This window comes from Hyperolius riggenbachi, chromosome 1, assembly GCF_040937935.1.
Source record: "Hyperolius riggenbachi isolate aHypRig1 chromosome 1, aHypRig1.pri, whole genome shotgun sequence".
NCBI classification, from domain to species: domain Eukaryota; kingdom Metazoa; phylum Chordata; class Amphibia; order Anura; family Hyperoliidae; genus Hyperolius; species Hyperolius riggenbachi.
Genome location: NC_090646.1, coordinates 91,486,761 through 91,510,693, shown reverse-complemented (window position 1 = coordinate 91,510,693; position 23,933 = coordinate 91,486,761). Strand labels below are relative to the sequence as shown.

The 23,933-nt window shown below is 45.3% G+C and overlaps 1 protein-coding gene across 3 annotated transcripts in view; it reads left to right on the top strand.

Annotated features, from left to right (window-relative positions):
• HTRA3 (HtrA serine peptidase 3) overlaps positions 1-23,933 on the top strand; it is a 92,186-nt gene that overhangs the window by 24,581 nt on the left and 43,672 nt on the right. For 2 of the 3 annotated variants that reach the window (XM_068276753.1, XM_068276771.1), the window contains exon 2: positions 19,373-19,472. In XM_068276753.1, coding sequence (XP_068132854.1) covers positions 19,373-19,472 — 100 coding nt within the window. Of the gene's footprint in view, positions 1-19,367; positions 19,473-23,933 lie in introns of all 3 variants that reach the window. The other variant, XM_068276762.1, reaches the window with a different exon arrangement.

Here is a 23,933-nt window from a genome sequence, read left to right as displayed (position 1 = left end):
TTAGCAGCGGCTGCCAAACCTGAACAGAGATGTCAAATATTTTGGGCCTTTCCTTACGTAATCAAATATTTTCTTTTTACAAATACTTTGCATGCTTTGAGCCTGAATGTGAATGACTACAGATGCTTTGTAAGGTTTCTTTTTTTCCTTTGAGGTCAGCACATGTGGAGGTACTACTACTTTGTGAAATGAAGTACGGTGTGCGCACTGTGTTTACTAGCACACTTCAACCAATTGAGATCATTTTTTCAGTGATGGCTGTAATAAAAAGCAGTTGTGATTGGTGGCTGCTATGGGAAGAACACCAAACAATTGTAAAGTGCTTTTCTCCTATAGTACTGAAAGCGCATAAGCATGGCTCAGACCAATATTTGGTTGATTGGTAAATTTTGGTACAGAGGAAGAATTCTACAAGTCCGCAAATGCCTGGTGGCTTTTCTGTCTGGATTTGAATAACTTCAGGGACGGGGCTGTCTTTTTTGAGTAGGGTAGGAGCAGCATGACAGAAAGCTCTGGCTCAAAAGGTTTTGAGGTGCACTTTGGGAGTTACCAAGTTTATGGATCCTGCTGATCTGAGAGGTGTGGTGCAGTTTCAGCAAGTCCATCGTGTATCCAGGGCCCACATTGTGTAGATATCTGAACCTCAAAACAGTCCAATCTTGAAGAGAATTCTCCATTTTACAGGTATCCAGTGCAGTGAGCGAAGAATCGGTGTAATGTGACAGTGGCGAGGCTGGTTTGTTAGCAGTCTGGCAGCAGGATTCTTTACTATTTGGAACAGGCCCTTGTTTGGGAGGCCTGCATAAAGGGCATTGCAGTAGTCTAACTGTGATGTGACGAAGGCGTGCACTAGGCTTGGAAGATCCTCTTGGGGAATCAGATGTTTAATTTTTAAATGTTCCTCAAATGAAAGTAGGAATATTTGACTACAGTGAGATTTGGTTTCTGAAGCTCAATTTCCCATTGATTAGCACACCAAGGCTGTGCACAAGGTTGGAGCTATTTATGTCTGAATTCCCTATCCTTCCTGAGTGGTGATTTAGAGTAGATCTGTTTTGATCCGAAGTGTTGGGCTTGGACAACTAGGACCTCAGTTTTGTCAGCATTCAGTTTCAGCCAGTTGTCATTCTTGCACCGTTGTAGCTAAAGAAACTATGCCGGCTATATCTGGGGATTTGGTTGACTCCATGGTGAGCAGATCCCAGAAATGAAGGCATAGCAGGGTTGTTAATCCTAGTACACATCTTCAATTTTGATTGGCCAATGACTGGCAAATTGAACGGATTGTGTAGGTAAACTACCATAATAAATAAAGGGGGTAAAATTGGTCAGTGATGGACCTGTCAGAATTGTAAGCTTTAGGTTGTATACACACATCCAATGTTGGTTGACCAATCACTAACCAATTTTACTACCTGGCCCAATCACTGGCCCATTTTACCACCTCCATGGGGTTGATTGAGTTGTTAAGCTGTCTTACTACAAGGAATTGGTTAATCAGTGGCGAATTAAAATTTGATGTGTGTACCAGTTTTTTTGCGCTCCTGGTATCCTTGTTATTATTATTTATTGGATTTATATAGAGCCAACATACTACGAAGCGCTGTACAATACATAGGATCAGTGGCGTACCTAGGGCATTTGGCACCCGGTGCTGGGTATTAAAAGACACCCCCCCCCCTAAAAAAAATGGGCGTGATCACAACCTGCGGCGTGCTTCGTGGCAAAAATTGGCGTGGTCATGACCGGATGAGGTCGGAGCTAACTGTAATTTAAAGTATTAGCTAGTATAGTTGCCCCAGTATAGCTAGTAGTTTCCCCCAGAATAGCTGCCCCCAGTGAAGCTAGTATAGTTGCCCCCAATGAAGTTAGTATAGTTACCCCCAGTATAGCTAGTTTAGTTGCCCCCAGTAAAGCTAGTATAGTTGCCCCAGTATAGCTGGTATAGTTTCCCCCAGTATAGCTGGTATAGTTGCCCCCAGTATAGCTGGTGTAGTTGCCCCCAGTATAGCTGGTATAGTTGCCCCCAGTATAGCTGGTATAGCTGCCCCCAGTATAGCTAGTATAGCTGCCCCCAGTATAGTTGCCCCCAGTATAGCTAGTATAGCTGGTATAGTTGCCCCCAGTATAGCTAGTATAGTTGCCCCCAGTATAGCTGGTATAGTTGCCCCAGTATAGCTAGTTTAGTTGCCCCCAGTATAGATGCCCCCAGTATAGCTAGTATAGTTGCCCCCAGTATAGCTGCCCCCAGTATAGCTAGTATAGTTGCCCCTAGTATAGCTGCCCCCAGTATAGCTAGTATAGCTGCCCCCAGTATAGCTGGTATAGCTGCCCCCAGTATAGCTGGTATAGCTGCCCCCAGTATAGCTGGTATAGTTGCCCCCAGTATAGCTGCCCCCAGTACAGCTAGTATAGTTGCCCCCAGTATAGCTGGTATAGTTGCCCCCAGTATAGCTAGTTTAGTTGCCCCCAGTATAGATGCCCCCAGTATAGCTAGTATAGTTGCCCCCAGTATAGCTGCCCCCAGTATAGCTAGTATAGTTGCCCCCAGTTTAGCTGCCCCCAGTATAGCTGGTATAGTTGCCCCCAGTATAGCTAGTATAGTTGCCCCCAGTATAGCTGCCTCTAGTATAGCTGGTATAGTTGCCCCCAGTATAGATGTCCCTGGAGGGGGGAAGCAGCGCTAGAAGGAGGGGCAGTGGGGGCAGCGGTGGGGAGGGGGGAAATATCCCCCCCTCCCTCACCTGGGACCCCTCCTTCTGCCTCTCTCCCCCTCCATTCAGCGGTGGCAAGAGCGGTCTCGGCGGCGGGGACGGAGAGAGACATGCGCAGAATTACTCACCACTTCCACGTTCCAAGCGCCGGCAGCGTCATGTCGTCACAGATCTCCGCCTTCAATGAAGGCGGAGATCTGTGATGACATGACGCTGCCGGCGCTTGGAACGTGGAAGTGGTGAGTAATTCTGCGCACGTCTCCCCGCCGCCAAGCCCGCACTTGCCATCGCTGAATGGAGGGGGAGAGAGGCAGAAGGAGGCGTCCCAGGTGAGGGAGGGGGGGGATATTTCCCCCCTCCCCACCGCTGCCCCCACTGCCCCTCCTTCTAGCGCTGCTTCCCCCGCCTGCTCTGTGCTGTGGGGGGTCGTGTCTGTCACCCGGTGCGCCCCGCCCCCCTGCGCACTACAGTAGGAACGCCACTGCATAGGATTACAAACAACGATTACAGGGGTGACCGACAGCACAATACAGGTAATAGGCAACAGATACAACAATACAGGTAATAAGCAATAAGATGCACAACACAATACAGATAGTAATACAATGCCAGATCATACACTGGAGTGGTTACATAGTTACATAGTTATTTTGGCTGAAAAAAGACATACGTCCATCGGGTTCAACCAGTACAAAGTACAACTCCAGCCCGTCCCCCACATACCCCTGTTGATCCAGAGGAAGGCGAAAAAAACCCCACCAGGCATGGTCCAATTAGCCCCAAATGGGAAAAATTCCTTCCTGACTCCAGATGGCAATCAGATAAAATCCCTGGATCAACATCATTAGGCATAAGCTAGTAATTGTAGCCATGGATGTCTTTCAACGCAAGGAAAGCATCTAAGCCCCCTTTAAATGCAGGTATAGAGTTTGCCATAACGACTTCCTGTGGCAATGCATTCCACATCTTAACCACTCTTACTGTAAAGAACCCTTTCCTAAATAAATGGCTAAAACGTTTTTCCTCCATGCGCAGCTCATGTCCTCTAGTCCTTTGAGAAGGCCTAGGGACAAAAAGCTCATCCGCCAAGCTATTATATTGCCCTCTAATGTATTTATACATGTTAATTAGATCTCCTCTAAGGCGTCTTTTCTCTAGACTAAATAAACCCAGTTTATCTAACCTTTCTTGGTAAGCGAGACCTTCCATCCCACGTATCAATTTTGTAGCTCGTCTCTGCACCTGCTCTAAAACTGCAATATCTTTTTTGTAATGTGGTGCCCAGAACTGAATTCCATATTCCAGATGTGGCCTTACTAGAGAGTTAAACAGGGGCAATATTATGCTAGCATCTCGAGTTTTTATTTCCCTTTTAATGCATCCCAAAATTTTGTTCGCTTTAGCTGCAGCGGCTTGGCATTGAGTACGATTATTTAACTTGTTGTCGATGAGTACTCCTAAGTCCTTCTCCAAGTTTGATGTTCCCAACTGTATCCCATTTATTTTGTATGGTGCTAGACCATTGGTACGACCAAAATGCATGACTTTACATTTGTCAACATTGAATTTCATCTGCCATGTATGTGCCCATATAGCCATCCTATCCAGATCCTGTTGCAATATGACACTATCTTCCTGAGAGTTGATGATTCTGCACAATTTTGTATCATCTGCAAAAATAGCAACATTGCTCACTACTGCATCTACTAGGTCATTAATAAATAAATTGAAGAGCACTGGACCCAGTACAGACCCCTGTGGGACCCCACTGCTAACAGTCTCCCATTTTGAGTACGATCCATTGACCACAACTCTTTGTTTTCTGTCCATTAGCCAGCTCCCTATCCATGCACACAAACTCTTCCCCAGTCCTTGCATCCTCAACTTTTGCACCAGACTTCTGTGGGGAACAGTGTCGAAGGCCTTTGCAAAGTCCAAGTATATCACATCTACAGCATTCCCAATATCCATATTAGCATTCACTACCTCATAAAAGCTGAGCATGTTAGTCAAACAGGACCTGTCTTTAGTAAACCCATGTTGATGCTGAGAAATAAGATTATTTTCTACTATGAAGTCATGTATAGTATCTCTTAGTAACCCCTCAAATAGTTTGCATACAACTGATGTTAAGCTTACAGGTCTATAATTTCCTGGATCAGATTTTTTGCCCTTCTTAAATAATGGGAAAACGTGGGCTGTACGCCAATCCACTGGGACTCTGCTAGTTGCAAGAGAGTCACAAAAGATAAGATAAAGGGGCTTAGCTATAACTGAACTTAATTCTCTTAGGACCCTAGGATGCATGCCATCCGGGCCAGGTGCCTTGTCTATTTTTAATTTATTTAGTCTTGCCTTTACTTCTTCCTGCGTTAAGTATTTAATATTACAGTTAGAAGATTGAGCCTCTTCTGCCTCTGTAATTTGCAACAGTGCTGTTTCCTTTGTGAAGACAGAAGCAAAGAAAGCATTTAATAACTCTGCCTTACCTTGGTCGTCCACCATTGAGTTCCCACCCTCATCCTTTAGGATTCCTATACAGTCAACCTTTCTTTTTTTAGAGTTGATGTACTTGTAAAACTTTTTTGGGTTAGATTTGATATCCCTAGCGATTTGATTTTCAGCTTCGATCTTTGCCAGCCTAATTTCTTTTTTACAATTTTTATTGCACTCCTTATAATTGCTTAGTGCAGCCTCAGTCCCCTCCTGTTTTAGGACCTTATAGGCATTCTTTTTCCTCTTCATTTTATCCCTAACCTTTCTATTCATCCATAGAGGCCTTTTTTTATTCCTAGACATTTTGTTTCCATATGGGATATACATACTACAATATTGATTGAGAATACGTTTAAAAGCTTGCCATTTCCCTTCAGTGTCGTCCCCTTGTAGTACATTATCCCAGTTCACCAAACTTAGTGCCTGCCTAATTTGATTGAACTTTGCTTTTCTAAAATTCATAGTTTTAGTGGTCCCGCTGCCCCGTGGCCTATCAGTCACCAGATCAAACGTTATCATGTTGTGATCACTATTTCCCAAATGTTCTTGAACCTGCACATTTGATACATTATCTGGTCTATTAGAAATGATCAGATCCAGTAACGCATTCCCCCTAGTTGGTTCCGTTACCATTTGAGTCAAGTAATTGTCCTGTAGTGCTGCCAGAAATCTGCTGCTTTTACCAGAATGGGTAGCCTCAATACCCCAGTCAATGTCTGGAAAGTTGAAGTCGCCCATAATTATGACCTCGTTTTTACTTGCAGCTTTTTCAATCTGCTGTAGTAATCGCAGTTCTGCAGCTTCATTAATAAGAGGTGGTCTGTAGCATACCCCAATAAGCAATTGGCAACTTTTATTTCCACCATGAATATTTACCCAAACGGACTCCACATCTTCGCAATCTTCCTCCATCTCATCGTTGAGGACAGCTGTAAAAGAATTCTTAACAAAGAGACAAACCCCTCCACCTTTTTTCCCTGTTCTATCCCTCCTAAACACATTGTATCCTTTTAAATTAGTTATCCAGTCATGGCTTTCATCCATCCATCTCTCGGTTATTCCCACAATGTCATAGCCTTTGTCATTCAGAATGAACTCTAGTTCGTCTATTTTATTTGCAAGGCTCCGAGCATTGGTTATCATGCACTTTATATTTTTACCAACACATTTACCAATTTTGTTTACACGAAATGGGCTACTTGAAGTTTTACCAACCTCCTTAATCTTTACACTGTCTCCACCCCCCTCTCCACCCCCCATAATGTTAGGCTCCCACTGTCTTTTTACCTTATCTTGTCTACATATTGAGACTTTATCCTCCCGCCTCCCCCCAGATCCTAGTTTTGGTAGTCCCAAAAATACAAGTTCACATATTCTGGATCTGGACATAGTTTACAATCAAGTATGATACACAAGGGGAGAAGGCCCTGCCAAAGGCTTACAATCTGGAGGGAGGGGGTGGTGAAATGAAAGGAGGGGGTGCATCGAGGAGTTCTCGGCAGAGAGATCTCAGCAGAGAGAGTTAGGGCAGCGTTGAGGTGAAGAAGGCCTCCTTGAAGAGGTGAGTTTTGAGTGCTTTTTTGCAGGTGTTGAAGGAGGGGGCAAGTCTAATGGGCAGTGGGAGAGAGTTCCACAGGATGGGAGCAGCTCTAGTAAAGTCCTGTAGTCGTGTATGGGAGTGCGAGATGCGTGGGGTGGTTAGGAGGAGGTTGTTGGAGGAGTGAAATGGGCGGCCAGGTGCGTATCCTGCTGACCAGGTCAGAGATGTAGGTCAGGCAGGACATGTGTACAGATTCAGGGCCAGTTCTAGACTTAATGCTGCCTGAGGCAAACTTGTGAGGTCCCCCCCCTGATTAGGAATGATCACACAGCACCCGACAATTTACTCTGCTTCATTTAATGTTCTCACATGACATGCTGCAGCTCAACACAATTCCTCCCTTTGTCAGGACAGCAGTGCCACCTCCTCCCTTCTGCTGTGCAAGTCAAATGAAACACTTCTGCTCTCCTGCCTCCCCGCTCATCACTGACTGCCAGACTCCTCACACAACACAAGCTGTTTTTCCCCAATGATGACCTCTTCACCTCACTCTCCTCTCGCTTCTCCTACTCTGACTGTCTGCATGCACACAGTACAAACATGCTGCTCCTGTCATCTCTGCTTCTGATGCAAATGTTTCACCTTGCTTCATGAGAGAACTGGCCCTGTATAGATTTGTAGGCCTTTAATCTAGAGTGACCAGACGTCCCGGATTGCCCGGAACACGTCCCGGATTCGGGGTCCGCTGTCCCAGGCTGCATGAGGTCCCGGGAAACGTCCCGCTTTCAGCAGCGGGACGTCCCGGCCTCGGGACTCTGGCCACTCTATGCTTATGAACTGGCAGCGGCGTCTATAGACGCCGTGCCATTTCATTGTCCACAGCCCCGCTCCAGCCTCCTCTTCCGGTGTCCGTTCCGACACCGGCAGGCGAGCAGGGCTACGGCAAGATGGCTGCCGTAGCCCTGTACTGGAGACTATTTGTCTCCAGTACAGAGCTTTGGGCGCCATCTTGCCGTAACCCTGCTCTGCCAGGCTGTCAGCGCGGGAGACTTCAGGAGGAAGGTGGTCCCGGGAGCAGCGCGCCAGAGGCCGGAGACTTCTGCCAGGTGAGTAAATGCTTTCTTTTTCGGGTGAAATGTTTGCCCGCATTGTTTCTTTTCTGGGGAAATGTTTGCCCGCATTGCGTTTCTTTTCTGGTGAAATGTTTGCCCGCATTGCGTTTCTTTTCTGGTGAAATGTTTGCCCGCATTGCGTTTCTTTTCTGGTGAAATGTTTGCCCGCATTGCGTTTCTTTTCTGGTGAAATGTTTGCCCGCATTGCGTTTCTTTTCTGGTGAAATGTTTGCCCGCATTGTTTCTTTTCTGGTGAAATGTTTGCCCGCATTGTTTCTTTTCTGGGGAAATGTTTGCCCGCATTGCGTTTCTTTTCTGGGAAAATGTTTGCCCGCATTGCGTTTCTTTTCTGGTGAAATGTTTGCCCGCATTGCATTTCTTTTCTGGTGAAATGTTTGCCCGCATTGCGTTTCTTTTCTGGTGAAATGTTTGCCCGCATTGTTTCTTTTCTGGTGAAATGTTTGCCCACATTGTTTCTTTTCTGGTGAAATGTTTGCCCGCATTGTTTCTTTTCTGGTGAAATGTTTGCCCGCATTGTTTCTTTTCTGGTGAAATGTTTGCCCGCATTGTTTCTTTTCTGGGGAAATGTTTGCCCGCATTGCGTTTCTTTTCTGGGGAAATGTTTGCCCACATTGCGTTTCTTTTCTGGGGAAATGTTTGCCCGCATTGCGTTTCTTTTCTGGTGAAATGTTTGCCCGCATTGCGTTTCTTTTCTGGTGAAATGTTTGCCCGCATTGCGTTTCTTTTCTGGTGAAATGTTTGCCCGCATTGCGTTTCTTTTCTGGTGAAATGTTTGCCCGCATTGCGTTTCTTTTCTGGTGAAATGTTTGCCCGCATTGCGTTTCTTTTCTGGTGAAATGTTTGCCCGCATTGTTTCTTTTCTCAGGAAATGTTTGCCCGCATTGCGTTTCTTTTCTGGGGAAATGTTTGCCCGCATTGCGTTTCTTTTCTGGTGAAATGTTTGCCCGCATTGCGTTTCTTTTCTGGTGAAATGTTTGCCCGCATTGCGTTTCTTTTCTGGTGAAATGTTTGCCCGCATTGCGTTTCTTTTCTGGTGAAATGTTTGCCCGCATTGCGTTTCTTTTCTGGTGAAATGTTTGCCCGCATTGTTTCTTTTCTGGGGAAATGTTTGCCCGCATTGCGTTTCTTTTCTGGGGAAATGTTTGCCCGCATTGCGTTTCTTTTCTGGGGAAATGTTTGCCCGCATTGCGTTTCTTTTCTGGGGAAATGTTTGCCCGCATTGCGTTTCTTTTCTGGGGAAATGTTTGCCCGCATTGCGTTTCTTTTCTGGTGAAATGTTTGCCCGCATTGTTTCTTTTCTGGTGAAATGTTTGCCCACATTGTTTCTTTTCTGGGGAAATGTTTTCCCGCATTGCGTTTCTTTTCTGGGGAAATGTTTGCCCGCATTGCGTTTATTTTGTGCTGACATGTTGCCCATTGCATTTAGTTTGTGGTGTCCGGGGTAACTGTTACTGCATTTATTATTTAATGGTCATAGATGGCTATGTTTGCTGCTTTGTGGTTACGGTATACTATTAGCATCACACAGTTTCTGCACACCCATGATGCAAAGTCTTGTTTGTCCACATCATGGCGTAAACACTGCTTTCTTATGCCTCGGTGTTACATCATTACGTTAGCTCCGCCCATACAATGTCATGGCTACGCCCATCCCCCCTGCACCCACCCTCCCTGTCCCAGGTTGGACCTACAAAAATCTGGTCACTCTATTTAATCACTTCCAACTCTCCCACATTCTAGTTACACTCTTGGTGTATAGCAGTGGTTCCCAACTGTGAGAAAACGCGGAAGCACCGCCGCATGCACTTCTGGCAAGGCGGCGGATTCCGCATCCAGCGTGACTACTGATGTATGTGCTCACTCGGCGTGGTGTCTGCCTGAACGCGGAGGAACCGCCGCATGCGTTGGCGGCATGGCGGCGGATTCCGCGTGCAGCACAGCGGGCATTCCACAGCAGGATTCTGGTGTGGCTGGGAGCTGTAGTCCACATAGTTTTAGGTGGACGCACGCGCGCAGTGAGAGGAAGAGCTTTATACCAGTCAGTGGGGGATCAGCTGACCAGGCTGGTCAGCTGACGCCAGAAACGGTTTCCATTGGTCCAGCACTTGGGGGAGGCGCTGGAGAGCGCTGAACTATATATACTGGTGGCTGGGCATTTGCTGGTTGTCTGCCGTTGCGATCACTACGTGGTAGCATTCAGACCTTGTCTGTATCTGTGTTATTAGACCAGTTTCCAAAGGTGTTGATGGCCAAGGATCTCACACCTTAGTCTAGGAAATCTGTTATTATCTGTATTATATTCTAGATCAGTTTCCTAGGTGTTGACGGCCAAGGAACTCACACCTTAGCTTAGACATTGTTGATTATTTGTTGTGACCCTCTGCTTCCCTGACCATTCTTCTGATCTTTGATTTTGTACCTTGTCTCTCTGATTCTCTGTTGCCAAACTCGGCTAGTCTCTGGATTCTGCATCTGCCTCCTGTCTCTGTACTTGATCTGTCCGTGTGTTTACGACCTGGCTTGTCCGACCTCGAGAACTATCTCTCCTGATAGGAGATAGTTCACAGATCTGTCAGTGATATCTCTCCATTAGTGTCACTCACGTTCTGTCCTTCCCACTCGCTGTCTGACTCCTCCCCCGGGAGAGTTCAGTCTACGGAAGGAACCAGTTGCCAAGCAGTATTCCTATCTGCTCTTGCACCTGCCTTCTGGGTGTGCTCCTCAAAGTATTACTGTTGCACCAAAACACTCTTATCACTCAGGTGTCCAGAGATTAGAGATATATCTGATTATCAGTGATACTGCAGATCATCAATAATCTGGTATATATCTGCATTCTCTGTGATACTGCAGATCACCGGTAATCAGATTCTCTCTGTGTTACACCGATCGTTACACCAACCTTTTAGAAGTTGACACATCACACTGAATGCTCAGATCTCCGTGACACATCACATATGTATAGGTAGTATAGCTGCCCCAGTATAGGTAGTATAGTTCCCCAGTATAGGTAGTATAGCTGCCCCAGTATAGGTAGTATAGTTCCACAGTATAGGTAGTATAGCTGCCCCAGTATAGGTAATATAGTTGCCCCAGTATAAGTAGTATAGATGCCCCAGTTTAGGTAGTATAATTGTCCCAGTATAGGTAATAAAGTTGCCCTAGTATGGGTAGTGTAGCTGCCCCAGTATGGGTAGTATAGATGCCCCAGTATAGGTAGCATAACTGCCCCAGTATAGGTAGTATAGCTGCCCCAGTATAGGTAGTATAGTTCCACAGTATAGGTAGTATAGCTGCCCCAGTATAGGTAATATAGTTGCCCCAGTATAAGTAGTATAGATGCCCCAGTTTAGGTAGTATAATTATCCCAGTATAGGTAGTATAGTTTCCCCAGTATAAGTAGTATAGCTGCCCCAGTATAGGTAATGTAGTTGCCCCAGTATGGGTAGTATAGATGCCCCAGTATAGGTAGTATAGTTCCCCAGTATAAGTAGTATTGCTGCCCCAGTATAGGTAGTATAGCTGCCCCAGTATAGGTAGTATATCTGCCCCAGTATAGGTAATATAGTTGCCCTAGTATGGGTAGTATAGTTGCCCTAGTAATGTTAGTATAGCTGCCCCAGTAATGGTTGTATAGCTGCCCCATAATGGGTAGTATAGTTCCCCAGTATATGTAGCATAGCTGCCCCAGTATAGGTAGTATAGCTGCCCCAGTATGGGTAGTATAGTTGCCCCAGTAATGTTAGTATAGCTGCCCCAGTAATGGTTGTATAGCTGCCCCAGTATGGGTAGTATAGCTGCCCCAGTATAGGCAGTATAGCTGCTCCAGTATGGGTAGTTTAGATGCCCCAGTAATGGTAGTATAGCTGCCCCAGTATGGGTAGTATAGCTGCCCCAGTATAGTTAAGGCAGGTAGGTGGCAAGCCTGCTTCTCCCTCCGTTCCCGCGGCCGTCAATCGTTTTTCCTTCTGAGCTGGCGGCCGCTTCCTCTATGCGGGTATCTGGTGGCCCTCTCTCTTCTGTCACAGGCTCTTCCCTTCCTGCGTATTCCCGCCTACTCTCTGTCTGTAGTTAGATAGCTACAAGAAAATGGCCGCATTTGTGGACTTCGGCAGCCATTTTCTTGTAGCGCTGCTCTAATTACAGATGGAGCAGAGGCTAGGAAATGCAGGGAGAGACAGAGTGGGGCGGCAGAGTGGGGCCTGCATTGTTTCTTTTCTGGTGAAATGTTTGCCCGCATTGTTTCTTTTCTGGGGAAATGTTTGCCCGCATTGCGTTTCTTTTCTGGGGAAATGTTTGCCCGCATTGCGTTTCTTTTCTGGTGAAATGTTTGCCCGCATTGCGTTTCTTTTCTGGTGAAATGTTTGCCCGCATTGCGTTTCTTTTCTGGTGAAATGTTTGCCCGCATTGCGTTTCTTTTCTGGTGAAATGTTTGCCCGCATTGTTTCTTTTCTGGGGAAATGTTTGCCCGCATTGCGTTTCTTTTCTCAGGAAATGTTTGCCCGCATTGCGTTTCTTTTCTGGGGAAATGTTTGCCCGCATTGCGTTTCTTTTCTGGTGAAATGTTTGCCCGCATTGCGTTTCTTTTCTGGTGAAATGTTTGCCCGCATTGCGTTTCTTTTCTGGTGAAATGTTTGCCCGCATTGCGTTTCTTTTCTGGTGAAATGTTTGCCCACATTGTTTCTTTTCTGGTGAAATGTTTGCCCGCATTGTTTCTTTTCTGGTGAAATGTTTGCCCGCATTGTTTCTTTTCTGGTGAAATGTTTGCCCGCATTGTTTCTTTTCTGGGGAAATGTTTGCCCGCATTGCGTTTCTTTTCTGGGGAAATGTTTGCCCGCATTGCGTTTCTTTTCTGGGGAAATGTTTGCCCGCATTGCGTTTCTTTTCTGGTGAAATGTTTGCCCGCATTGCGTTTCTTTTCTGGTGAAATGTTTGCCCGCATTGCGTTTCTTTTCTGGTGAAATGTTTGCCCGCATTGTTTCTTTTCTGGTGAAATGTTTAACCGCATTGTTTCTTTTCTGGGGAAATGTTTGCCCGCATTGCGTTTCTTTTCTGGGGAAATGTTTGCCCGCATTGCGTTTCTTTTCTGGTGAAATGTTTGCCCGCATTGCGTTTCTTTTCTGGTGAAATGTTTGCCCGCATTGCGTTTCTTTTCTGGTGAAATGTTTGCCCGCATTCCGTTTCTTTTCTGGTGAAATGTTTGCCCGCATTGCGTTTCTTTTCTGGTGAAATGTTTGCCCGCATTGCGTTTCTTTTCTGGTGAAATGTTTGCCCGCATTGTTTCTTTTCTGGGGAAATGTTTGCCCGCATTGCGTTTCTTTTCTGGTGAAATGTTTGCCCGCATTGTTTCTTTTCTGGTGAAATGTTTGCCCCCATTGCGTTTCTTTTCTGGGGAAATGTTTGCCCGCATTGCGTTTCTTTTGTGGGGAAATGTTTGCCCGCATTGCGTTTCTTTTCTGGTGAAATGTTTGCCCGCATTGTTTCTTTTCTGGTGAAATGTTTGCCCACATTGTTTCTTTTCTGGGGAAATGTTTTCCCGCATTGCGTTTCTTTTCTGGGGAAATGTTTGCCCGCATTGCGTTTATTTTGTGCTGACATGTTGCCCATTGCATTTAGTTTGTGGTGTCCGGGGTAACTGTTACTGCATTTATTATTTAATGGTCATAGATGGCTATGTTTGCTGCTTTGTGGTTACGGTATACTATTAGCATCACACAGTTTCTGCACACCCATGATGCAAAGTCTCGTTTGTCCACATCATGGCGTAAACACTGCTTTCTTATGCCTCGGTGTTACATCATTACGTTAGCTCCGCCCATACAATGTCATGGCCACGCCCATCCCCCCCTGCACCCACCCTCCCTGTCCCAGGTTGGACCTACAAAAATCTGGTCACTCTATTTAATCACTTCCAACTCTCCCACATTCTAGTTACACTCTTGGTGTATAGCAGTGGTTCCCAACTGTGAGAAAACGCGGAAGCACCGCCGCATGCACTTCTGGCAAGGCGGCGGATTCCGCATCCAGCGTGACTACTGATGTATGTGCTCACTCGGCGTGGTGTCTGCCTGAACGCGGAGGAACCGCCGCATGCGTTGGCGGCATGGCGGCGGATTCCGCGTGCAGCACAGCGGGCATTCCACAGCAGGATTCTGGTGTGGCTGGGAGCTGTAGTCCACATAGTTTTAGGTGGACGCACGCGCGCAGTGAGAGGAAGAGCTTTATACCAGTCAGTGGGGGATCAGCTGACCAGGCTGGTCAGCTGACGCCAGAAACGGTTTCCATTGGTCCAGCACTTGGGGGAGGCGCTGGAGAGCGCTGAACTATATATACTGGTGGCTGGGCATTTGCTGGTTGTCTGCCGTTGCGATCACTACGTGGTAGCATTCAGACCTTGTCTGTATCTGTGTTATTAGACCAGTTTCCAAAGGTGTTGATGGCCAAGGATCTCACACCTTAGTCTAGGAAATCTGTTATTATCTGTATTATATTCTAGATCAGTTTCCTAGGTGTTGACGGCCAAGGAACTCACACCTTAGCTTAGACATTGTTGATTATTTGTTGTGACCCTCTGCTTCCCTGACCATTCTTCTGATCTTTGATTTTGTACCTTGTCTCTCTGATTCTCTGTTGCCAAACTCGGCTAGTCTCTGGATTCTGCATCTGCCTCCTGTCTCTGTACTTGATCTGTCCGTGTGTTTACGACCTGGCTTGTCCGACCTCGAGAACTATCTCTCCTGATAGGAGATAGTTCACAGATCTGTCAGTGATATCTCTCCATTAGTGTCACTCACGTTCTGTCCTTCCCACTCGCTGTCTGACTCCTCCCCCGGGAGAGTTCAGTCTACGGAAGGAACCAGTTGCCAAGCAGTATTCCTATCTGCTCTTGCACCTGCCTTCTGGGTGTGCTCCTCAAAGTATTACTGTTGCACCAAAACACTCTTATCACTCAGGTGTCCAGAGATTAGAGATATATCTGATTATCAGTGATACTGCAGATCATCAATAATCTGGTATATATCTGCATTCTCTGTGATACTGCAGATCACCGGTAATCAGATTCTCTCTGTGTTACACCGATCGTTACACCAACCTTTTAGAAGTTGACACATCACACTGAATGCTCAGATCTCCGTGACACATCACATATGTATAGGTAGTATAGCTGCCCCAGTATAGGTAGTATAGTTCCCCAGTATAGGTAGTATAGCTGCCCCAGTATAGGTAGTATAGTTCCACAGTATAGGTAGTATAGCTGCCCCAGTATAGGTAATATAGTTGCCCCAGTATAAGTAGTATAGATGCCCCAGTTTAGGTAGTATAATTGTCCCAGTATAGGTAATAAAGTTGCCCAAGTATGGGTAGTGTAGCTGCCCCAGTATGGGTAGTATAGATGCCCCAGTATAGGTAGCATAACTGCCCCAGTATAGGTAGTATAGCTGCCCCAGTATAGGTAGTATAGTTCCCCAGTATAGGTAGTATAGCTGCCCCAGTATAGGTAATATAGTTGCCCCAGTATAAGTAGTATAGATGCCCCATTTCAGGTAGTATAATTGTCCCAGTATAGGTAGTATAGTTTCCCCAGTATAAGTAGTATAGCTGCCCCAGTATAGGTAATATAGTTGCCCCAGTATGGGTAGTATAGTTCCCCAGTATAAGTAGTATAGCTGCCCCAGTATAGGTAATATGGTTGCCCCAGTATGGGTAGTATAGATCCCCCAGTATAGGTAGTATAGTTCCCCAGTATAAGTAGTATTGCTGCCCCAGTATAGGTAGTATAGCTGCCCCAGTATAGGTAGTATATCTGCCCCAGTATAGGTAATATAGTTGCCCTAGTATGGGTAGTATAGTTGCCCCAGTAATGTTAGTATAGCTGCCCCAGTAATGGTTGTATAGCTGCCCCATAATGGGTAGTATAGTTCCCCAGTATATGTAGCATAGCTGCCCCAGTATAGGTAGTATAGCTGCCCCAGTATGGGTAGTATAGTTGCCCCAGTAATGTTAGTATAGCTGCCCCAGTAATGGTTGTATAGCTGTCCCAGTATGGGTAGTATAGCTGCCCCAGTATAGGCAGTATAGCTGCTCCAGTATGGGTAGTTTAGATGCCCCAGTAATGGTAGTATAGCTGCCCCAGTATGGGTAGTATAGCTGCCCCAGTATAGTTAAGGCAGGTAGGTGGCAAGCCTGCTTCTCCCTCCGTTCCCGCGGCCGTCAATCGTTTTTCCTTCTGAGCTGGCGGCCGCTTCCTCTATGTGGGTATTTGGTGGCCCTCTCTCTTCTGTCACAGGCTCTTCCCTTCCTGCGTATCCCCGCCTACTCTCTGTCTGTAGTTAGATAGCTACAAGAAAATGGCCGCATTTGTGGACTTCGGCAGCCATTTTCTTGTAGCGCTGCTCTAATTACAGATGGAGCAGAGGCTAGGAAATGCAGGGAGAGACAGAGTGGAGCGGCGAGCGGCGACACATGAATGTGTCGCGGCACACGGGTTGGGAACCAGTGGTCTATAATATTGATAAATGTTACATACCACTCACACTCTGTTATGGCATTATTCAAGGGTTAAAGGGCCTCTTGTTCACAGAGACTATTGGTGTAGGTAATCCAGAGTCACCTTGAATCTCCTGGGATATAATGAGGCCTGTCAGTCTTCACACACATATATGCAATTAGTTATGCGCCAGTGGGAGAGGCAATATTCTCCAGCGGATTTATAAGATACCTCTCCCTTTACAGGCCCACTTTGGCCTCTTCATATGCCCCCTGCGTGCTGTTCCAGAGCGTGTTTCCAGACAATCTGCCAACTTTACTATTACCCTACAATGACATCACAGGCTCCCTTCTTCATTCTACAATTAGATCCTTATTAATGTCATTACCTTTAGCTTTTAGATGGGCTTTCAAATGGAAAATTTTTTACTTCACTGAGTAAAGTATTAGTGCTATTCAGAGCCATTAACTCACCTGAGGATTAACTGAAATTCATGGAATAACACACGTGACAGCTCTCGAGTCAATTAAATAAATATTAAAAATTTAATTAGCATTAGCAATAACAAATGGTAGTTAGCACATGGTAAAAATCCACTGCTATAGAGTAATGGCCGCTAACCACTCAATAGCACTGTTTAAAGCACAATTAACTTGAGGCAAAGCTACCAAAGGGAAGCACGGAGATATGTTCATGCAGGATGCATATACCATAGTGTGTTATCCGTTCCTCTCCTTGTTCCCTCCAATTCCTGTTATTACTCCTTGAAACATTTTCAGACAGGAAGAGGCAGGTTTGCTGCAATGTTCCCGCTTCTCACCCTCCCATTCCCTCCACACCTCCCTTTCACTCAAGTTTGAAAGAGTGATTACAGGACCTAGGGGGAGCAAGGAGAAGAATGAACAATGCAAAGAGGTCTATTGATACATCCTTATTCCTATACATAGCCACACTAATCCAACATGCATACAGACTTTTTCAGACTGGTTGGTCATCATCATCAGTGTATGGATCAATATGGCTCTAGGAGTTAAGACTTGAAACACCACTGGAGGCACAAGGAGGCATGTAGGAGGTACAGGGGACAGAGATAGCACAGTGTTCTGACTCAAGAATGGATATAGGTTAAGAATGAACCTACAGTCCCTTTCCCGTTTGTTAACCAGGGACTACCTGTACTTATCTTGAACAGTATTGGGGTGAGATGATGCTAAGCATGCTCCCAGATTGCCACTAGGAGTGGATGGCAACAAACCTTTAGGCATGCAGAACCAAAGCCATGCTTTCTTCACACATTTCTGTTTTCACTTTGTCTGGGTTTGCCCATCACGATTTCACAATTCACAGCTCAGTCCTGCATGACTTTTTTAGACAGCAGATGTAATGCCATTCATCTCCTAGAATCTGCAGCGAACACTGCCAAGCACCTCCAGAGTGGTACAGCGTATCCTCATTATACAGATATACTGCCACTCTGGCATAGTTTAACCACTTGAGGACCACAGTGGTAAACACCCCTAAAGACCAGGCTCATTTTCACTAAAACGGCCACTGCAGCTTTCAGGCCAATCTGCAGGGCTGCACAACACAGCACATGAGTGATTCTACCCCCCCCCCCCCTTTTCACCCCACCAACAGAGATCTCTGTTGGTGGGGTCTGATCGCCCCCCAGTTGTTCATTTAATTTTTTATAAATATTTATTTGTGTGTTTTTGTGCTTTTTTTTACTCTTTGTCCCCCTCTCGTCTGCTCTCTTGTCCCCCAGTGTGACAGCCCCGTGTCACACAGCTGTCCCCAGTACAGCGCTGCTGCTGATCGCAGCGCTGTACTTAGTGAAAAGACAGCGGTTTCGCCGTCTAACAGTCACCCGAGCGGCAATCGCTGCTCGGAGACTGAAGGCGGGGCGGAGCTCTGCCCCACGAGTAGGAGAAGCGCGCGCAGCCTGCACGCGATCTCCTGAAAATCCCAGCCCCAGGACTTGACGCCAATCAGCGTTAGGCGGTCCTGGGGCTGCCGCCGCGGCCACACCCATTGACGTGAGGCAGTCCCACAGTGGTTAAACCGAGCCTAAAAGTAATAAGCCAGATTCTCAGTGGTGGTAAATTCTCTTGAAAAAAATGAACAGATTAGACAAGTTTAGACACAGAAAATGTATATCACGCTTTTCTCCTGGCGGACTCAAAACACTAGAGCTGCAGTCACCAGGACCCGCTCTATAGCCAGTAGAAGTGTTAGGGGGTCTTGCCTAAGGTATCCTCACTGCATAGGTGCTGGCTTGCTGAATAGGAAGAGCTGAGATTCAAACCCTTGTTGCCTGTGTCAGAGGCAGAGCCCTTAACCAGTACACTATCCAACCACTGTACTGTACAGATCATCATGGCCTCTTCTAGATTTCTATCCTTACATGCACCCTAAAGGTAAAACCTTCAACTTTTTGTGTCATCTGCAAAGTTTCCATGTTGAGGGTGATGACGCTGGCGGTGAGGGACCACATTAAACCTCACTGCACTACATATTTGGGAAGCTTGTTACATAAACACCACAGTTTGTTTTCAAGTGGTCTTTTCATGTGGTCATCCACAAGTAAACCTAAGTTACCACACTGAGGCGAGACGGAGAAGAGGCTACAGGACAAGTCTGGGACACGGAGACTAGTCTGGAATCCTGAGCACACCATAAAGCTGAGGAAACTAAAATCTGTGTCAACCCGCTTTATAATTATGGACTTCTGTAAATAAGAACATCGTTGGCGGAACAAATGATGTCTGAAGCCTCATTCAAAGTCAGTTAAATCCCACATTATTTTTATCGCAGTTTTGTGTACTTTGGGAATCAAGGGGGGGTTAGCCAAGGATCTGACTTTGTACGGGTTTAATGCTCAGAAGGTCGGAAGCCAGAAGTTAGAACTCGAAGACTGTAATTAACTTAAGCCTGAGTGTGTTTGGGAGATTTCATCGAGGAATGTTACAGCTAACATACCCAATTTTTTCTGCCAGTATAGGTCACCAACAGCCCAGCAGTCCGAGGTACAAATTTAACTTCATTGCTGATGTGGTAGAAAAGATCGCCCCAGCCGTCGTCCACATTGAACTTTTCTTGAGGTAACATTCAGTGTTCATTTTCTAGTATATTGTGAAAGTGTTATTAAATTCTGTTCTGTTGAATGAATTACTAATACCATCACACCTTCATTGTTTTATTGCTATGCTATAGCCCTAAAAGTAAACCAGTGAATTAAATCCAAATCCAAAAAAAAGCTTTATTGGCAGGACCAAATACATTTAGCATTGCCAAAGCAAAACATTAGCACTAGCATGGGAGGGGGTGGTTGTGGGATTATAGGGAAGGATGTAGGTGGTTGGGGTATACTGTCCATAAGGGTGTGGAGGATATAAGGGACTGTATAGGGGGCTGGGGTATGTAGTCCATAGGGGTAAGGAGAGTATAGGGGCAGTATAAGGGGTATAAAGTCCATGGGGTACCATATTCCTCTCAGTTGGTGGCAGATAGTGACATATCTGGCAGCTATTTGCATTGTTATTTCCTCTTCCCCCAGTAGGATGAAGAGTTTCCTCTCCTCATCTGTAGATGTGAAATCCAGGATGTGGGTAGAGAGGCAGTCGGCAGTCCTCACAGGAGGGTATTCCCTACAGTGTAGCAGGAAGTGGGCCTCATCTTCCAGGGTCCCTTGGTCGCACTGCCTACGCAATCTCTCATCTTGGGGCTTCCATGTCTGTCTGTGCTGTCTCTATCTGCAGGCTGTGGGTGCTCAGACGGTTAAGAGTCTGTCTGTCTTTTGGGGTGGTGTAGCCCCTCCAGCCATATTCCTTATCTTGCAATGGGATAGCGGTCCTACCAGTGTCCTACTGTTCTGAAAATAAAATTCTGTCTCCTGATTGGTTGGACATTTTACCATATAATTGATATGTTGATAGGATACATTTCTGCTGTATGCAACCACAAGAGGTTGAGTCTGTGTTATTTTGAATGAAGAGCTTGTCTCAGAACTTCTAATAGGGACCTCTAGTGAATGGTCGGGGCAAGGCCTGAGTTCTGTGAACAAGGTTAATGGCTGCTGCAGGTGCCTCTTATTAGAATTCTGAAGCTCCTTCAAAAGTCATTGAAAGTACAGATATTGCCGTTTTGGAAATCAGTTCAGACGCTTATAACGTGTATTCCAGAGATACAATGGAGGCCAGTGGCCCTTTTGCTTTATCTTTCTCCGCAAGGCCGGATTTAAACTTTTTCAACCCCTAGTCCAACTTTCTTGAAGCTCCCCTTCCATATGCAGCAGCACCCTTCTGATTCTATGTGCAGCCCTCCCTTCCATGTCTAACATTCATGGACAGCAACCCCCCTTCAGTTCTATACAGGTCTCTTCAGCAGCTCCCTATATGCATGTGTTGCTCCTTATTTGCAACCTCTGTAGCAGCAATCCCTCTTCCACGCCCAGCCACCCCTTGTCTAGATGCTGCCCAAGGCCCGGGCCTTGGTGGCCTTTCCAGAAATCCGGCACTGTTCATCCCCCCTCCCGCAAAAGAAGGTATAAGTCATCCCTCACTTGTTTTCTTCTGAATGCTGCCAAAGGATGCATTCCTTTTAAATCTCCAGACCCACCCTCCATTAAAAATGTGGTTTGAAAGAATTAAAGGGGTTGCTGAAATGGAGGAGCTTATCCACTTGGATGCGAATACTATGAAAAAATACACTCTAACTTCGGCCTTGTGGGTAGACTTCACTGATGGTGATAAGTACCACCATTATATGGAGTGTAGGAATGTGATTTGAGTTTCTTTTTTCCTCTTGTGGCTGGATGGTGTAATGGTTAAGGGCTCTGCCTCTGACACAGGCGACCAGGGTTCAAATTTCAGCTCTGCCTGTTCAGTAAGCCAGCACCTATTCAGTAGGAGACCTTAGACAAGTCTCCCCAACACTGCTACTGCCTATAGAGCGCACCCTAGTGGCTGCAGCTCTGGCGCTTTGAGTCCGCCAGGAGAAAAGCGCTATATAAGTGTTATTTGTCTTGTCTTCTCTCTTTTATTGATAAATGCTATATTAGTGTCCGGGTAAAATGATACAAGTGACTTTCAGTATAATAGCGTCATGTGGTGGTTGGGAGGTTGATATATGTGTGGAACAACCTAGATAGAGTTCGACCATTTGAATGTCTTTTTGAAATGTACCTTTTTTTTTTTTTTTGAGATGGCTAGATTGCTCCTATCTGGCTTAGTTTATAGTTATGTTCCTTCTACCTTGTTTTCTTTTGCCTTTTCTTGAATCCCCTGTGGGGCTGTTGGAAGGTATAATGTCATAATGTTTCTATACACATACAGTGGTGTGAAAAACTATTTGCCCCCTTCCTGATTTCTTATTCTTTTGCATTTTTGTCCCACTTAAATGTTTCTGCTCATCAAAAACCATTAACTATTAGTCAAAGATAACATAATTGAACACAAAATGCAGTTTTAAATGATGGTTTTTATTATTTAGTGAGAAAAAAACCTCCAAATCTACATGGCCCTGTGTGAAAAAGTGATTGTCCCCCTTGTTAAAAAATAACTTAACTGTGGTTTATCACACCTGAGTTCAATTTCTGTAGTCACCCCCAGGCCTGATTACTGCCACACCTGTTTCAATCAAGAAATCACTTAAATAGGAGCTATCTGACACAGAGAAGTAGACCAAAAGCACCTCAAAGGCTAGACATCATGCCAAGATCCAAAGAAATTCAGGAACAAATGGGAACAAAAGTACTGTAATTGAGATCTATCAGTCTGGTAAAGGTTATAAAGCCATTTCTAAAGCATTGGGACTCCAGCGAACCACAGTGAGAGCCATTTTCCACAAATGGCAAAAACAAGGAACAGTGATGAACCTTCCCAGGAGTGGCCGGCCGACCAAAATTACCCCAAGAGTGCAGAGAAAACTCATCCGAGAGGCCACAAAAGACCCCAGGACAACATCTAAAGAACTGCAGGCCTCACTTGCCTCAATTAAGGTCTGTGTTCACGACTCCACCATAAGAAAGAGACTGGGCAAAAATGGCCTGCATGGCAGATATCCAAGGCGCAAACCACTTTTAAGCAAAAAGAACATTAAGGCTCGTCTCAATTTTGCTTAAAAAATCTCAATGATTGCCAAGACTTTTGGGAAAATACCTTGTGGGCCGACGAGAAAAAAGTTGAACTTTTTGAAAGGTGCGTGTCCCGTTACATCTGGCGTAGAAGTAACACAGCATTTCAGCAAAAGAACATCATACCAACAGTAAAATATGGTGGTGGTAGTGTGATGGTCTGGTATTGTTTTGCTGCTTCAGGACCTGGAAGGCTTGCTGTGATAGATGGAACCATGAATTCTACTGTCTACCAAAAAATCCTGAAGGAGAATGTCCGTCCATCTGTTCGTCAACTCAAACTGAAGCGATCTTGGGTGCTGCAGCAGGACAATGACCCAAAACACACCAGCAAATCCACCTCTGAATGGCTGAAGAAAAACAAAATGAAGACTTTGGAGTGGCCTAGTCAAAGTCCTGACCTGAATCCTATTGAGATGTTGTGGCATGACCTTAAAAAGGCAGTTCATGCTAGAAAACCCTCAAATAAAGCTGAATTACAACAATTCTGCAAAGATGAGTGGGCCAAAATTCCTCCAGAGCGCTGTAAAAGACTCGTTGCAAGTTATCGCAAACGCTTGATTGCAGTTATTGCTGCTGAGGGTGGCCCAACCAGTTATTAGGTTCAGGGGGCAATTTCTTTTTCACACAGGGCCATGTAGGTTTTGAGTTTTTTTTCTCACTTAATAATAAAAACCATCATTTAAAACTGCATTTTGTGTTCAATTATGTTATCTTTGACTAATAGTTAACGGTTTTTGATGAGCAGAAACATTTAAGCGTGACAAACATGCAAAAGAATAAGAAATCAGGAGGGGGGCAAATAGTTTTTTACACCACTGTAACTGAAATATTTGTGCTGATGGCATACATGGAAAAAGGGCGCCAGGAAATTTGGGCACAGGGTGAAGCTGAATTCGTCTTTACTGAGCGCTGCTATACCAGTAAAAAATTACAGCCTATGGCAGCACTAAAATGTCCTCCGCCACGCAGTGTCCTTTTTTACCTGACTTGTTACTGTTTATTGGAAATCCAATAAACTTAATTTCACTTCTCAAGTATTACTGTGTGTGTCTCCTATATAATATATTTCACTGACATTTTTTATCATAACAACCAACGATTTATACAGGAAAATCATGACGATTAACAAGGTTGCCCAAACTTTCGCATCCCACTGTATAATAATGTTTAAATGGAAGTAAAGATGGCATCCTCCATATCCCTTACAGTTCTGGTGTCCTTTAAAACGTTTCCGGGAAAAATATTTCCAAACCTGCAATGGTTCTTGGAAATCGCGTACAGACGGCTAGCATATTATCCTGTGATTTGACAAAATATTCGGAATGAGCGCTAAAATGTCCTCAGCCACGCGGTGTCCTTTTTTCCTGACTCTGTACTGATGTACTTTTCTATTTGTGCTTGAATAACCCCAAGCTGCTTGGGTATT